Source organism: Nannospalax galili, unplaced genomic scaffold (genome assembly GCF_000622305.1).
Source record: "Nannospalax galili isolate Female #2095 unplaced genomic scaffold, S.galili_v1.0 scaffold136, whole genome shotgun sequence".
In the NCBI taxonomy this organism is placed as follows: Eukaryota; Metazoa; Chordata; class Mammalia; order Rodentia; family Spalacidae; genus Nannospalax; species Nannospalax galili.
In genome coordinates, this window is record NW_008340872.1 from 2,952,904 (window position 1) to 2,970,342 (window position 17,439).

The 17,439-nt window shown below is 42.3% G+C and overlaps 1 protein-coding gene across 1 annotated transcript in view; it reads left to right on the top strand.

The window, feature by feature from the left end:
- The first annotated feature begins 790 nt into the window (after positions 1-790).
- Cryzl1 (crystallin zeta like 1) overlaps positions 791-17,439 on the top strand; it is a 50,833-nt gene continuing 34,184 nt past the window's right edge. The window contains exons 1-3 of the mRNA XM_008835944.3: positions 791-941; positions 13,012-13,083; positions 16,116-16,193. Of these exons, the coding sequence (XP_008834166.1) occupies positions 13,018-13,083; positions 16,116-16,193 (144 nt within the window). The 5' untranslated portion in view covers positions 791-941; positions 13,012-13,017. The remainder of the gene's footprint in view (positions 942-13,011; positions 13,084-16,115; positions 16,194-17,439) is intronic.

Sequence of the window (17,439 nt, forward strand, 5' to 3'; positions counted from 1 at the left end):
CGCGTGCCCCATCCCCGCCCGCCCGCCCGCTGGCCTCGCGGCCGTCCCGGACCGGCTCGTTCTGCTCCCTCGCGAGCCGCCGTACTACGGAGCAACCAAGCTGCGCTCCCTCCCCGCGATCCACACTCCTCTACCTCCGGGGCTCCTTCGCTCCCTCGCTCCCGCCTATCTCCTCATCTCCCTCCACCGCCTCCACCCCAGAGCCAACCTTTCGCCCCGCCCATTGGGGGGGCGGGGTCTTCCCATCTGCCAATCGGAAGTCAGAGGCCTCGCCTCCTTGCCCGCCCCTACCCGTGGCCCCGCCTACTACGGGAGCAAAAATGGGTGGAACCCGTAGAACGAGAGGCCTACAGAGTGACAGCCAAATGCACCAATCAGATGACTCAGAGAGGACTACGTCTTTTTTTTTCCCCTTCCCCTCCCATTCCTCCTCCTACGAAAGCGTTCAGTAGAGGTTTCTGGTTTGTGCTAACGAAGATTTTGTTTCACGATTTGGTGCTTTGCGAGAAAGTAGCTACGATGCTTTCAACTAAGTTACGGAAGGTTTTTCAGAAAGAAACGTGGAAACGAAAGGAGAAGGAGGACAAAGGCCGAGGAAGGTGGCCGGGTGTACGGTTGGAATGAGGAAGGGTGTGGCCTTTTACTTGATTTCCATAAAACGGAACTCATCTGGGCAACACCCAACTTCGCCCTTTTATTGGTAGTCCCTGAAGCGGTGCCGGGGCGTCTCTACCGAGCGTAGCATACCGGGATTTGTAGTTCCGAGTTCGGTTGCTATGGCGTTCTTCCCAGCCTACCCGAGCCCAGCCCCGTCTTGCAGGAGTGACGGGAAACCTAACCAATGGGAGTACCGTTTGGGCCCGAGGGGGCGGGCTCTCTACGGAAGGACTTGGAAGGTGGCGGTGGCGAAGGCGCTGGCGGTTGAGGTTGCTCTGAGGCAGGTGAGCCAGGGAGGAGCGGTGTGTGTTTAGGGAAAGGGGACACGGTGCGAAGGATGGAGAAACGCCTAAAGGAAGTGTCTAGCCGTGCGGGGGTTGTTGGTTCGCATGGCACACCAACCTCAGACCTGCTGGGGCTCCGGCCTAGCTTAGCTAAGGCCGTCTAGGGACGGGTGATACTGAATTTGACAGGCAGTTTGCTGACCCAGGATAGGTTTGGATTGTAGGTTTGATCTTTGCATCCGCCTCTACATTTATGGAGGCAAAAGTCTGGAATTGCCTTTCCCCTCCCCGCCCTCAGCTGCTGCTTCCTGTAGTAGTTCCTTTTGCTTTCTCCATTACTTGTCCGCCACCCTTTCCCACTCTGCTTTTTCCATAAGCGACGGTGGGTATTGGCTTTGGTGTGGCCTTGAGACCAGAATTGCCTTCTTCATTAAGCAATGTGGAAGAATCGGTCCTTTTGGAGGTGCAGTACTGATTCTGTAGATTAGCCTGAAGATCTGCATTTTTAAAAATTATATACGTTAAGCCGGGCGTGGTGGCGCACGCCTTTAACACCAGCACTTGGGAGGCAGAGGCAGGCGGATCTTTGTGAGTTAGAGGCCAGCCTGGTCTATATAGTGAGTTCCAGGACAGCTGCGGCTACAGGGAGACCCTATCTCAAAAAGACAAAAAAAAAAAAAAATTATGTATGTTATTTTGAGTATCAGCATTTTTAACAAGCTCCGGACTGCTTAAAGTGTCATGTTTGAGAAAAGTGAAATGAGCACATGAAATTTTGTTTCATTTAACCAGGTATATTCAAATATTATTTCGACATAAAATCAAATATTTTTAAAATGAGATAACAGTATTCCCCACCTCGCACCACCACATTGTCTTAAAATCTGATGTGCATTTTATAATCACAGCATAGTTCGAGAACTTAGCAGCCATCTGTGGCTATTAGCTACCATGTAAATCCAGAAGACACAAGGACCACTGGAGAAATTCAACACTGTTAATAGTGTGGCTGCCAGTGTCCAGCCCTTTGCTGCTGTTATATGGGTGTCACAACTACCTTCAAGATTTGCTGCTGAGCTTATGAAAATAATACTAAAAATAATTAACATTTATTAAAAACCAACTTTTGTAAGGAGTGTTTTGCATATATGGCTATATTCAAACCTTGCAGCAACCCATTGGTAGCCACTTAGGATTTCTTTTTTTTTTATTTTTATTTTATGAGTATGAGTGTATTGCCAGCACGTGTATAAGTGCACCTGTGTCGTGCAATGCCTGTAGAGGTCAGAAAAGGACCCCTGGAACTGTAGTTACAAACGATTATTACCCGCCATGTGAGTGCTGGGAATCATACCTGGGTCCTCTGCAAGGACAGCCAGTGCTCTTAACTGCTGAGCCATGTCTCCAGCCCCAGGATTTCTAAATTTTATTCATCAATCACTGCAATGTATAACTTTTACCTTTTATGACTACTTTTCATTTTATCTGTGCTTCTGCTCCAGTTTGATTTATTTTATATGGATGTGTGAGTGCCTGCATGTATGTATATCTTGTGTGTGCCTGCTGACCAGAGAGGCCAGAAGAGAGCATCAGATCCCCTGGAACTAGATTTACAGGTGGTTGTGAGCTGCCATATGGATACTGGGGGCTGAACCCTAGTCTTCTGCAGGAACAGAAAGTGCTCTTAACTGCTGAGCCATCTCCAGCCCCTGAGGTGTTCATGTGTGAAACAGTAGAAGATCAAGATACCTGACATTTGTGTCAAAATATTTTGATAGCTTTACAATTCTTCATGCTGTTCAATTAAAACCTAAAGTTCTGGATTGAAGAAAAGAGTTGAAAACCTGAAGCAGATACTTGAGCCTCTGAACCAGTACTAGACCCTGGGCAGTAATGAGTCTTTGTTCATTTGTGTGCCTCCTTGAAGAAGGAGGTGGGAAAGCTGGGAACGTGGTAAAATAGTTTACTGTGGGCCGGGCATGGTGGCACATGCCTTTAATCCCAGCACTCGGGAGGCAGAGGCAGGCGGATCTCTGTGAGTTCAAGGCCAGCCTGGTCTACATAGCAGTTCCAGGCCAGCTGGGGCTACAGGGAGACCCTGTCTCAAAAAGACCAAAAAAAAAAAAAAAAAAAAGAGTTTACTGTGGGATCACAGTGTTTCTCCATGGATGTAATACCAACTAGTCAGGAGGCTGAGGCAGGAGGATTGCCAATTCAAAGCCAGCCTTGGCAACTTAGTGAAATCCTATCTTGAGAAAGTAAAAATGGGGCTGGCAAGATGGCTCAGCAGTTAAGAACACTGGTTGTTCTTGCAAAAGATCCGGGTTCGAATCCCAGCACCCACATGACAACTGTCCATAATGCCAGTCCCAGGAGATCCAACAGCCTCTTCTGATCTCTGCAGGCATTGCACAACATGGGTGCACTTACCTACATGCAGGTAATACATGCATACACATAAAATAAAAAATAATTTTTTTTAAAGTTTAAAAAAAAGTAAAAATAAATAAGGACTATAAAAACAGTGTTTTCTGGGTTTGCGGTGAGTGCTTCCTGTCTCAATAGATAATTCAGCCTGGCCTCAGCCTCCCCAATATTGATGGCTAATTTATGCCTTTTGTAGACCTAGTACTCCACTAAGCTAAGGAGAACTCTGAGTATAAGAGCAAGAATATACATGGCAAAATTATTTGGCAAAGTAATTTTCTTCCACTTTTATACATCATGATATATTTTTTAAACATTTTTATTTTATGTGTATGAGTATATTACCTCCAGGTAATTAAGTGCACCCATGCAGTGACCTCAGAGGTCAGAAGAGGGCATCAGATCACCTGGAACTGGAATTACAGATGGTTGTTAGCCACCTTGTAGGTTCTGGGAACTGAACCCAGGTACTCTGCAAGAGCAGCCATCTCTCCAGCCTCACATTATGATACATTGTATGAGTTTGTCTCTGCTTCCATTTTTGTTGTTGTTTGTTCATTTGTGTTTCTAAAGGGAGCTCTAGAATTTGATTAGTGTTTAAGAGAAAACAGTACAGGTTAGGTGAAAATTCTAGCAGCTGCCAGGAGGAGAGATAGAGAAAAATTCCTGCCTTCTAAGTTAGGCATGGAATAGAAATAGACTGCCCTCCCAAGAATGGAAGTGGATCACCGATCTGAGGAAAGAACCCAAAAAGCCTCCTCTTTCAATTTAGGTAAATATTCAACCACAATTACAATTGGCATTTTCCATTTAAACAACAACAAAAAAAATGGTTTCTTCAAGACCTTGCCATGAATTAGAAAATCAAGTAAGCATTTCCAGATTGCTATAATGTTAGTGGGTGTAGATTTTCTTCTTGGACTGGAGGGAGAAAGTGATAAGAGATTATGGAGGATCCTTTAAATGCTCCTCTACCCGCACTGTCCCAGTGTTGCATGGATGAAGCAAGCTTAAAGAAAAGGCCTCCCTCATCACAACATTTTCTTCATTTTACCCCAGTAGCACATGTGGGGAAATATGGCACTAATTCAAACAGGGAAGTGAAAATTTAAGTTCTGTTATTTGGGATCACACTGTATCAAATAGCTGTACATTGACTAGTAACCATCTTTGAGGTATTGCCTTTCCAGCCAGCCATCTCCCCCTCTTACTGGTAACCACTTGTTGAACAGATAAAGCAACAATTTGATATGTCTAAGCCCATACTGTTCTTAGTTTCTGCAACCTTTTCTGCCTCTCCAGCTATCTTTTGTTTTGTTTTGTTTTGTTTTGTTTTTTGGTCTTTTTGAGTCAGGGTCTCCCTGTAGCCCCAGCTAGCCTGAAACTCACTATGTAGACCAGGCTGGCCTTGAACTCACAGGGATCTTCCTGCCTCTGCCTCCCGAGTGTGTGCATCACCACGCCCGGCTCCAGCTATCTTTAATACTCAGTTTGCATAAAATACAGGAGTTAGGTCACAATGTATAAAGTCAGCCAGCCTTGATGATATTCATAGAGATGTAGATTGTCATCCTAGTGTGTTAATGCATACCTATAATCCCAGGACTTGGGGAATGAAGACAGAAGGATCAAGAGTTAAGGGTCATCCTTGGCTACATATCAAGGTTGAGGCTAGCCTGGGTCACATGAGACCCTGTCTCAAAAAAAGAATTCTAGACTGCCATAATTAGAAGAGACATAAGAGCCATCTGGTCCCCTGTCCTACTCCCCTGATGTCTGAATCCCCTTTATAAAGCTCTGTAACTGCATCCAGCCCATTTAAATTCTTCTAGCCCTAAGAACCACACAACTCCATTTTCCTTTTTTCTTGTGTTAAGGTTTAAATTAAAGCCAAGTGTGATGGCCCAGGCCAGTAATCCCAGCACACAGGAAGATCTTTGGAAGTTCAAGTCCAGCCTGATCTGCATAGTGAGTTCCCAGCCAGTTAGGGCTACATAGCTAGACGCTGTCTTGTAAATACCTAAGATGTACAAACAAAAAGTCCTTGTAACGTTATTTGCTAGGCTTGCTGTCTAGGATTTAGCCAAGATGAAGCCACTGTCAGTCAGATCATTTTCGGTGCCCATCCTGTGACAGTCACAGAAGAGCAGTACAGCTGTTCACAACAAGCACTTGTGCACTAATGACTTACTTGAAAGGTCCTTAGAGTGCACAGATTTCTAGAAACTTGCCTACACAGCGTAGAGGTATTCTCTCTTAAGAATGTGTGTCCTTGGGGCTGGAGAGATGGCTCAGCGGTTAAGAACACTGGTTGTTCTTGCAGAAGACCCAGGTTCAAATCCCAGCACCCATATGGCAGCTAACAACTGTCTGTAACTCCAGTTCCAGGGGATCCAACATGCTCTTCTGTCCTCCACAGGCATTGCACGATACGGGTGCCCATACCTACACACAGGTAATACATGCATACACATAAAATAAAAATAGTAAATAAAATATTGAAAAAAAATGCCTTTAATCCCAGCACTCGGGAGGCAGAGGCAGGCAGAGCTCTGTGAGTTCAAGGCCAGCCTGGTCTACATAGTGAGTTCCAGGACAGCTGGGGCTACAGGGAGACCCTGTCTCAAAAAAGACCCAAAATAAATAAATAAATAAAAGAATGTGTGTCCTCTCTCCTTGAGGGAATTGTCCTCTATCTGGCTAACACTGTCATCCTCCACAGCCTGACAAGTGTGGTTATTTGAATCAAATGACCGTGTGTGTGTGTGTGTGTGTGTGTGTGTGTGTGTGTGTGTGTGTGGTTGTTAATCCGATTATGCTAATGTGTGTGTGTGTGTGTGTGTGTGTGTGTGTGTGTGTGTGTGTGTGTGTGTGTGTATGTGTGTATGTGAGAGAGAAGAAGAGAGAGAGAGAGAGAGAGAGAGAGAGAGAGAGAGAGAGAAATATATATAGAGAGAAACATACTTGTGCCGTGCAATGTGTGAAAATGTCAGAGGACAACTTTGTGGAGTTATTTCTCACTTTACATGGGTTCCAGAGATCAAACTCAGGTCTCCAGGCTTGCACAGCAATACCTTTACCCACAGAGCTATCTCAATGTCCCCATCCATATTATTTTAGCTATATATTTGGGCACATGAGTAAACATTTCTTTTTCTTGTGTGTTTATATGTATGAATAATTTCACAGATTGATAACATCTTAATAACCTATTTCTTCCCAAAAGATTAAAATATAACTAAAGATTTCTCTGTAACAATCCAACCAACTAGTATAATATTGGGCAGAAAAGCTGAGCAAGGGCAAAGAAAATGGCATTGGACAGTCCAAGAGAGCCTGCGTGGTCATCAGATTGAGCATATAGGCCACATTTCAAAACTGGCATTGTTTTCTGTAGCCTGGTTGCTTGACTGTTTATCTTTGTTTTCCTTAATAATGATAAGGGCATTAGAGATAGCTCAATGGGTAGAGGCTGTTGCTGTCAGGCCTGACTACCTGAGTTTGATCCCCAAGCTCCACACAGTGGAAGGAACAAACTGAGTCTTGCAAGTTGTCCTTTGACCTCCATACAAGCACACCATGGCACATGCACCCACATATATGCACACATGCATGTGCGCACACACACAGTAAATAAATGTAAAAGAAAAAAATTTTAAAGTAAAAAAATTGTGAGTTCTAAACATTAGAACTAAGCTCTGAACCTGAATAATAATAGGCAAGTCAGATGAGGGAGAGAAATGAATCCCCAGGCCTGAGGTATTGAGGTTCAAGCATCACCTGCTTCAAGGTAATGGCCCTTAAATTGAGCAGACCAGACAGACATGAAAGAAAAGCCAATGACCAATAACAGGAGTTAGGACTGAATCAGAGATGCCTAATGTCTGAAGATTACAGCAGGATCTTGCTGGTGGGAAAAATGAGTCCAGTTACCTGTGAGTTTAGGTTGATCTGATACTCAGTACACTTTGGGCCTGAAAGTGTAGGTAAAGAGATGATCTGTGGAGGTTTTGTTTACAATTATTAATAGATGAGCTCCTTGGGAAATTGAGCGTAGCAGGAAAAGAGCCAGTGGTGTTCATGTTGCTGTTATAGCAAAGATGAAACCATTTGGAATGACTTCCCCTTGGCTTTTTACAAATCCCTTAACAGATAAGTACCTTATTAATTACTCTCCTGAAGTATTTATACTCAAGTGTTTAATATATGCCAACCTCTCTTTCTGCTTTCACAAAAACATTTGAATTAATCTTTTAATTTTTTCTACAGATTTAGTATGTTTAATATGTAGCCATTATAAAAATTCAAATTATTGCTAACATAATCCTCAGTTTATAGATTTGTGTCAAATATTTTCAGAGTTTGATCTATTTGTAAAAGCATCAGGTCTGTGTGCTTCTCACAGGGCATGTCCACTTACCTTCCAAACACATTTGATGTCGTTAAAGGTTTGATAAGCTAGATGTGGTTATCAGGAGTTTGAGGCAAGCCAAGGTTCTAGGCTAAGCTAGGCTATACAGGAAGACCCTATCACAAAAACAAAAGCACATAAACAAAAAGTTTTATCTGTTGTGCTAGGGATGTGGCTCCATGGTAGAGCACTTGTGTAACATATGTGACACCTTGTTCAATCCCCAGCACTGGGAGAAAAATTATGTAGCACTTCGTTGACTTACTTAGCAAGTAAGTAATTATACATCAGGATATATAATTTTGAAATTACATAACTTTCTTAGAAGTGTCATGATAAATGTGTATTCTAATTTCTGTTTTTATTTTATAAGATGTATAGTTATTTCATTTTGTATGTGCAAATATCTTAAAGTTCAGTAAAATGCTATTAAATAGTGGATTCTAGTGTCCTATTTAACCTGGACCTGTGCCCAAGCTGCCCTGTGAGCCTTGACTATTACCATTCTGCAATCATCACAGTCCTAGGGAGTCAGAATTCTTTTTGTGGGAGGAGAATATTATAAAACAAATAATGTGTCCTGATTTCATTATGTGTGCTTTTGTAAGATCCCTTTTTCGGGCCTGAGGTGGCTCAATGGTTAAGAGCTTGCTCTGCTCTGTGGAAGGCTTTTGTTCTGTTCTCAGAACCCCATAGCAGGTGACCCACAACTGCCTGTAACGCCAGCTCCAGGGAATCCAAAACCCTCTTCTGGCCTCCTTGGGCACTGCACTTATGTGTGCATGCACACACATGTGATTTATTTTGTGTATGTGTGCATGCACACCATGGTATGCTTGTAGAGGTCAGAGGACAACTTGCAGGAGTCAGTTCTTTCCTGCCTTGTGGTTCAGGAGATCAAACTCAGATTGTCAGGCTTAATGGCAGACAGCTTTACCTGCTGAATCATCTTGCCAGCCTACACATATAATTCAAAATAAAAATAAAATCTTTTTTTAAATAACTTTTTCTTTATTTTGTAACTTGAAGGATAGTTTTTGCACCCAAACAATTCTTAATTAAACTAACCATTTGGAATGACTTCCCTTTGGTTTTTTACAAATCCCTTAACAGATCAGTACCTTATTAACTACTCTCTTGAAGGATTTATACTAGACCTGGGTTAGCCTTGAACCTTGGCTTGCATTTTCTTTTTCCACTAGCCAGGTCACTTTTTACCTAATTTGGAGGAACTGTTTGACCCAATCTGACTGAAAATATTGGCATTATTCTGCATATATTTGCTTGAGAAGACTCTAGGGAGTACAAAAACATCTTCCAGGGTCCTTGGAGCTGGGACATAGTTTAAGGCCCATGTGACTGTTGACTTGGGCCACATGACATATGTTTTTAAGATTCAATAGGCAGAGGAAACAGTGGCTTCCAGAACCACAAAGGGAGATAGATGCTTTGAACTCAAGGTGTTGGTACAGCATTCCACTCTTGGACAGGCAACCATAGTAGCTCCAACCTAATTAGGTGCAGAGATTTGTTTGTTTAATAATGAGTATTTCTAGCTGAGCATGGTGGCACAAGCCTTTAATCTCAGCACTCAGGAGGCAGAGGCAGGTAGATCTCTGTGAGATCAAGGCCAGCCTGGTCTGCATAGTGAGTTCTAGGCCAGCTGGGACTACAGGGAGATCCTGTCCCCCCACAATTAAAGATTAATAATAGTTTATTTCTGGGCATGTGGTACACACCTGTATTCCAGCACACTGGGGGCAGCCAGGAGGATCAAGAGTTCAGGGCTACTATTCAAGACCCTGTGTCAAAACAAGCCAAACAGTGGGGGAGGTATTAATTCATCCACGCAATAGCTGGAAAAGGTCTCTAGTTAGTAAGTGAATACAGTCAATTTTTATTTGTAAGTAATAGTAATCTAGAAATACAGAACTGATGGGATGGGTGAACTGTCATGGGGGTGATACAGAGTGGGAGTAGGATTTGAACTCTATGTACTTAGAATCAGTAGTGTTAGCACAGCATACTCCCAAAGAACAGGCTGTGCCTGGAAACCCTAAGATAGGATAGACTTATGGCACTAAGTCATACTGATTTGATCAAATGGAGGTTTGTATTAAACATTGTGGGTGGAATAAGGTAGACCGGGGAAAGTGAATATGTATGTTGGAAGCCTTGAAAGCAGGAATACTTAATGTGGGAGATACGGGCTGAATCTGTGTTTAGGTTCTTCCCACCCTTCACAGTCCAGCAGACACACTGACACAGTGAAAGGCCTTCTATAAGGGATTACATTAGGCATGTGAGCTAGCTCACTCTTGTTTTTATATACTTTGTTGGTACATAATATATAGTTTCTGTATCTTAAATGTGTATTCACATTGTTAGTTTCCATGTTTGATTATCTCATCCTAGAAAGCAGCAGCCATTACTCAGCTGCTCAATCAAAATCTTTTTAATTATATTATTTATTTTATGTGTATGAGTATGTTAATTATATTTGTTTATTTTATGTGTATGAGTATATTCTGCATGTATATTAGTACATCTGTGCTGTGCAATGCACACAGGTCAGAAGAGGGTGTCGGGTCTCCTGGAACTGCAGTTAGACAGTTGGTAGCTACTATGTGGGTGCTGAGATTCGAACCCGGGTCCTCTATAAGAATAGCCAGTGCTCTTAACCACTGAGCCATCTCTCTAGCCCCCAGAATCCTTTCAGTAGATCCAGTTGGGTCCACTGAGATCCTTACATGCAGCTCTAGCTTCATGGGCATGAGATCTATGCAGTGTCACTGGCCTAGACAGCTCAGTTGTTAAGAGCACTTGCTATTCTTGAAGAGGATTCAGGTTCCATTCCCGGCACCATGACAGCTCACAACCATTCATAACTGCATTCCAGGGGATTCCACACTCTTTTCTGACCTCACAGATAGCAGGCACACATGTGGTGCTCATGCAGGCAGACTCTCATAAGCATGACATGAAATAAATGCAAGAAAGAGAAAAGAAGCACTTTTTTAAAGGCTTACAGAGAGATGGTTTGGTAGGAAAAGAGGTTGCATGCAATTATGAGAAGCAGGTGTTGGGTCCCTAGCTCCCAGGAAAGTGAGCCTGGCAGGCCGCCTGAATCCCAGCACCTGTGAGGGCAAGCCAGCTAGCAAGACTAACCCCATGGGCAAGCTCTGCATTTAAGTGAGACCCTGCCTCAATATATAAGGTGACAAAAGTGCTTACGGAAGACAGCCAGTGTCATGCTCTGGCTTCCACACCTGCATATAGTTCATACATATGTATGCACACACATGTAAACACACATATACATGCACCACATACATGTGAAAAGGGGATGCTATAGAGGGACTAGGCAGATGACTCAGTCGACAAAGTGCTTGCCACACAAGCACTAGGACCTAAGTTTAGATCCCCAGTACCCATGTAAAAAGCCAGGCATGGCAGCAGGTACCTGTAATCCCAGCAGCAGGGAAGCAGGGGCATGAGGATGGGGTGAGGAGCTCACTGGCCAGTCAATCTAGCCAAATTAGTGAACTCCAGGTTTAATGACAGACCCTGTCTCAAGAAAATAAGGTGGTAGACCGTGGTGGTACACATCTTTAATCCTAGCACTCAGGAGCCAGAGGCAGAAGGAACCCTGTGAGTTTAAGGCTAGCCTGGTCTACATAGCGAGTTCTAGGTCACCCAGTACTTCATAGTAAGGATCTGTCTCAAAATATATACATGTGTATATGTTATATATACACTCACTCACACACACCTTTGATCACAGTGTTTGGAGAGCAGAGCAGCTGGATCTCTGTAACTTCAAGGCCAGCCTGATAGTCTACATAGTGAATTCCAGGCCAGCTGGGGCTGCAAAGAGACCCTGTATATAAAAACAAAGAGTAAAGATGGTGGAGAGAGGAAGAAACTGTACATCCACCTCAGGCTTCCATATGTTCAAACACACAATACACACCCACATATGCCAAACATTTTATGCACACACACTCCAAAATTGTTTAATTAAAAAGTAGAAAGGCAAGGGGCTGGAGAGATGTCTCAGCAGTTAAGAGCACTCACTGACTGTTCTTACAGAGGACCCAGATTTGATTCCCAGCACCCACATGGTGGCTACGAACCGTTCTTAACTCCGGTTCCAAAGGAATCCGAAGCCCTCTTCTGATCTCCACAGCACTGCATGACACGGGTGCACTCACATACATGCAGGCAATACGCTCATACACATAAAATAAAAATAATACATAAAATTTTTTTTTTAATGGAAAGGATTGCCGGGCGTGGTGGCGCACACCTTTAATCCCAGCACTCGGGAGGCATGAGTTCAAGGCCAGCCTGGTCTACATAGTGAGTTCCAGGACAGCTGGAGCTACAGGGAGACCCTGTCTCAAAAAAAAAAAAAAGAAAGACTTGTAGAACTCAGGTGTGGTGGCTCACACTTGTAATCCCAGCCCTTAGAAGGCTGAGGCAGGAGAATCCTGAGTTTGAGGTCACCCTAAGCTATTCAGTGAGGTTCTATCTCAAAAAACAAAGAAGACTGCTACAGAAGAATTTAGGTCACAAATCCAGCTAGTGTCTCGGTGGTCCACTTTTTCCTTTTCAATTGTTTTAAATCTTGGAAAACAGTTTAAATTTAACTTTGGGAAAATTCTCACCAGCTTCTCTGGCTCTTGTCGGGCTTTTTTGTTGTTGGTTTACATACATAGAATATATTTTATTGAATAGGACAGTGAAATTACTTTTTTCTTTTTGAGACAGAGTCTTATATACAGGACAAGAAGGCCTCAAAGTTGCAGTTGTGCTTCAGCCCACCAAATGCACGGATTAGGGATGCACCCCCGTGCCCTGAAATTAAATATGTGCTCTCCTTTACCCAGACATGGTGGTCTGTCATTGTCATTCATTTTTTCTCTCTCTCTTCTCTCTCCCTCTCCCTCTGTCTTTCATGTTGTTTGTGACACAGTCTCTGTAGCCCAGCATGGCTTTCAACTCTCGATCATCTGGCCTCCACCACTGTAGTGGGATTTCAGGCACACACCAGCACTTCGAACATAGTCTCTTGTTTGATTGCTTCATGGAAACAGCACTGTCACAATTTTCTGCCTGAGGACTACATTTATAGTTGCCTTTTTCTTCCTGTCGATACTGTTCTTCCAGTTTATTCTCTTTTGGTCTATTCATGTGGTTTCTTCACATGTATTTGTTTCTTTGTTGTAGGTGACTATGAAAGGATTGTACTTTCAACAGAGTTCCACAAATGAAGAAATAACATTTGTATTTCAAGAAAGGGTAAGAATTATTTAATTACTTAATGAAGGAATATCAGGTATTTTCCATTGTCATTGTTTCTTTTTTGTTGCTGTGTTAAATATTAAGACAAAAGCAGCTTGAGGACAAGAGGATTTATTTAGCTCTCAGTTCTAGTTCACAGTCTACCATGGCAGGGAGTCACAACAGCAGAAGCCTAGGGCAGCTGGTCCCCTGTATCCACGCTCAAGCAGTTATTGAGGGATGGATGCATGTGGCTGCTCAGCTCCCTGTATAGCCCAGCGCCTAGCCAGGGAATGGTGCCTCCACTGTGGCCAGGTCTTCCCCCTCCCATGATACCATCAAGATAACCCCGGAGGCACACTCAGGGCCCTATCCCAGGGGATTCTGCATTTTGTCACACGGACAGTTAATGTTAAAAAATAGTGTATGTTTGTGTGAGTGTGTGTGTGTGTGTGTGTGTGTGTGTGTGTAGTGTGTGTGTGTGTGTGTGTGTGAGAGAGAGAGAGAGAGAGAGAGAGAGAGAGAGAGAGAGAGATGGGGAGAGCACATGTGCCACAGCACATATATGGAGGTCAGAAAACAACTTTGTGGAGTCATTTCTCTTCCCTCTTTGACATGCATGCCAGGGGCTGAACTCAGATTGCCAGGTTTGTGGGGCAAGTGCCTTTACCTGTTGGAGCTATCTCCTGGACCCCCAGACTCATGGTTAAATGATGTGCTATTAGTTATTTTGAATGGAACTAAATGAGCAAAAGATTAAACCAACCTCCCCAAATTACACTTCCTTTAATTTTATGTGAAAAATGGTGGTTCACATTCTACTATAACTGTATTTTCAAAAGAGCTGCCATAGAGGCTGGAGAGAGGGCTCAGTGGTTAAGAGCTTGTTCTGCTCTTGCAGAGGACCTGAGTTTTGTCCCTAGCACCAAGTCCAGTGATTCACATTTATCTGTGACTTCAGGTCCAGGGTTCCAGCACCTCTTCTGGCCTCCACAGGCACTGTACTCACATTCACAATTTCTCTTTGTCTCTCTCTTGCTCTCATTCTCGCTCTTTCACATAATTAAAAATAAAATCTTTAAAGAAAAAAAAGAGCTGCTACAAAAGCATTTTAATTCTCTTAGGGTAATGATGTGAAGGGTACTAGGAAAACAGAACCCAAAAGACCATGCATTACAAAGTTAACCCAGTTTAGCTGGGATGGAGCCCAGTGGTACACTTGCCTAGCTTACACGGACACTAAGTTTGATCGCCAGTATTAAAAAAAAAAACTATTCTGGGGCTGGAGAAATGGCTCAGTGATTAAGAGTACTGGCTGCTCTTGCAGAAGACCCAGGTTGATTCCTAGCATCCAATTGGCAGCTAACAACCATCCTTAACTCTATATCCTGGGGATATAATGCCCACTTCTAGCCTCTTCAGGCATTGCACAACAGAGGTGTGCTTACATGCAGGCAAAACACTCGTGCATATAAAACATGATTTTCCACACAAAGTTTAGAGCTTGCTGTGCTTACCTCATTCATTAAATTTATAATGATATCTAGTTTTTTACTCCTTTAAGCATGCATAGGAAAATTTAAAATATTGGTGATTAATAGGAAGGTTGTATCAAGCCAGAATCATTCCACTGTGGATTTAGGGATGAAAAGAAGGTGCGGTGTGTGTGTGTCAACATCTCGCAGTAACAACCATTTCTGGATCATGAACAGAATTCATTTTTTCTCTCTTGTCTTTCACTAACTCCAAAATTATTTAGATGAGCAGTCTAAGGTCTAAGTGTCAAACAGCTTAACTTCTACCACTGTGTCATGAAGGTTTGATTGCATCTCAGTAAAACTTGCCTCCGGGCAGTTTACAATTTCATCAGTATTATTGACTGTCTTCATACACATCACTGAAGATCAAATTCAAGATTAGAAGATACTCCTAGGATATTGTGTTTATGGCAAATAAAGCACAAAAATCCCTTTGATAGGTCACATGCAGTGTCACACAAAGCTGTTCTTTGCCAGGCTTTGAGCATGTCCAGCATCGAAGAGAGCATGTTAATTAGTGGTCCGAGGTACAGATATTTTGGAGATGACATGGAGTGCTTCACTTGGGGGTGCTGTTTGCCTTTGCACTTTATATAGCTATAGAATATGAGAGGTAGGGGCTGGAGAGATGGCTCAGTAGTTAAGAGCACTGACTACTCTTGCAGAGGACCCGGGTTCGATTCCCAACACTCACATGGCAGCTACGAATCGTCCTTAACTCCAGTTCTGGGGGAATCCAACACCCTCTTCTGACCTCCGTGGCATTGCACAACACGGGTGCACCTACATACATGCAGGCAGTACACTTATACACATAAAATAGTAAAAATTAAAAAAAAAATTTTTTTAATATGAGAGGTAATTAAATTCTATTTAGTCTGTTTTTAACAGTAAAATGCTCTGGGACATGCTGGTATCCAAGGCAGATGTTAGAAGAGAGAGGAACAATAACACTAAAGAATTACATTTATAGAATGAAGAAAACTCCAAAAATTAGTAAAGGCTATATGTTATGTATGTATTGTAAAGATCTGATGCTTTGGGGTTCTTTAGGTTAAAATATACTTTATTAAGCTGTTTGTTTAAACATATGTCCATGCTGATCTTTGCATACTTTTTAAAATAAAGATCTTAAAACTTTTTATAAGTTGTTCCCCAAATTTTTCTTTTCTTCTCTTTTTTTTTTTTTTTTTTTTTTTTTTTTAAAAAAAAAAAAAAAAAAAAAAAAAAAAAGAGGACGATAAATCTTTCACTGTGATATATCAAAATAAAACTTACAGAGATCTGCCTGCCTGTGCCTCCTGAGTGCTGGGATTAAAGATGTGTGCCACCACACCTGGCTTTATTCTTATTTTTAATCATATACTACTGAATAATTTTACCTTTTAAAATTAAGCTACCCATTAGATTTGGATCAGTTTAATTTTGTTCACTTATATATGAATATTTTAATAACACAAAGGAATGTTCTCATAGGAATGTTTAACACATTATTTTGTTATTTGGTTCTAGGAAAGTCTTCCTGTTATAGAAGATAACTTTGTGAAACTTCAAGTTAAAGCTTGTGCTCTGAGCCAGATAAATACAAAGGTATTGTTGCTTTTATTATGGCCAAAAGTCAAATGAGAGTTTCAGAATATATTTAGTGTACAAATAAATATACTGGTTTCTGAGTGCCAAGAAATTTCCTTAGAAAAGTTGAACTAGGAAAAATGTTTAATGTACATCTGTATATTTCTTTAATAATATAAATAGTTCAATTGAAGATTATACATTTTATATCACTATGTGGAATTTTTTTTTTTTTTTGGTCTTTTTGAGACAGGGTCTCCCTGTAGCCCCAGCTGGCCTGGAACTCACTATGTAGACCAGGCTGGCCTGGAACTCACAGAGATCCACCTGCCTCTGCCTCCCGAGTGCTGCAATTAAAGGCATGCGCCACCGCACCCAGCCTTCTTGTTTTGTTTTGTTTTTTTTCACTATGTGGAATTTTTAAAAAATTTAATGTGTATGCATATTTGCCTGCATATATATATTAGGGCATCAGTGCGTATAATGCCTATGGAGACAAGAAGAGGGTGTCAGATCCCTTGGAAATGGAGTTACAGGTGGTTGTTAGCCACCATGTGGGTGCTGAGAACTGAACCCAGGTCCTCTGCAAGAACAGCCAGTGCTCTTAATCACTGAACTATTTCTCCAACCCCATGTGGAAATATTTTATGTTTTCTTTTGAAAAGAGCTGAGAATTTATAATTATTAAGTCCTATGAAGCAACAAAGAAATCACCTTCATAAATCAATAAAAATTGGAGCTAGAAACTTAAATTACCAGCCGTGGAGTCTATAGATATGCTTGTTGGCGTGTTTAGCTGTGATCCCTACTCTTGCCATTTTTCTCTGTTTTTCATAAATACACATTCCAGTCTTGCACCATCCATAGTAATCTTTTTTATTTTTGACCATAGAAAAACATGTGTTCAGGGGCTGGAGAGATGGCTCAGGATTAAGAGCATGGGCTGTTCTTGCAGAGGACCTGGGTTCTATTCCCAGCACCCACAGGGCAGCTAACAAGTCTGTAACTCCAGTTCCAGGGGATCTGATGCCCTCTTCTGTCTTCCAAGGGCATTGCACAACATGGGTGCACTTAAATACATTTAGGCAATACATGGATACACATAAAATAAAAATAAGGGCCGGGTGTGGTGGCACACGCCTTTAATCCCAGCACTTGGGAGGCAGAGGCAGGCAGATCTCTGTTAGTTCAAGGCCAGTCTGGTCTATATCGTGAGTTCCAGTACAGCTGGGGCTACAGGGAGACCCTGTCTCAAAAAGACCAA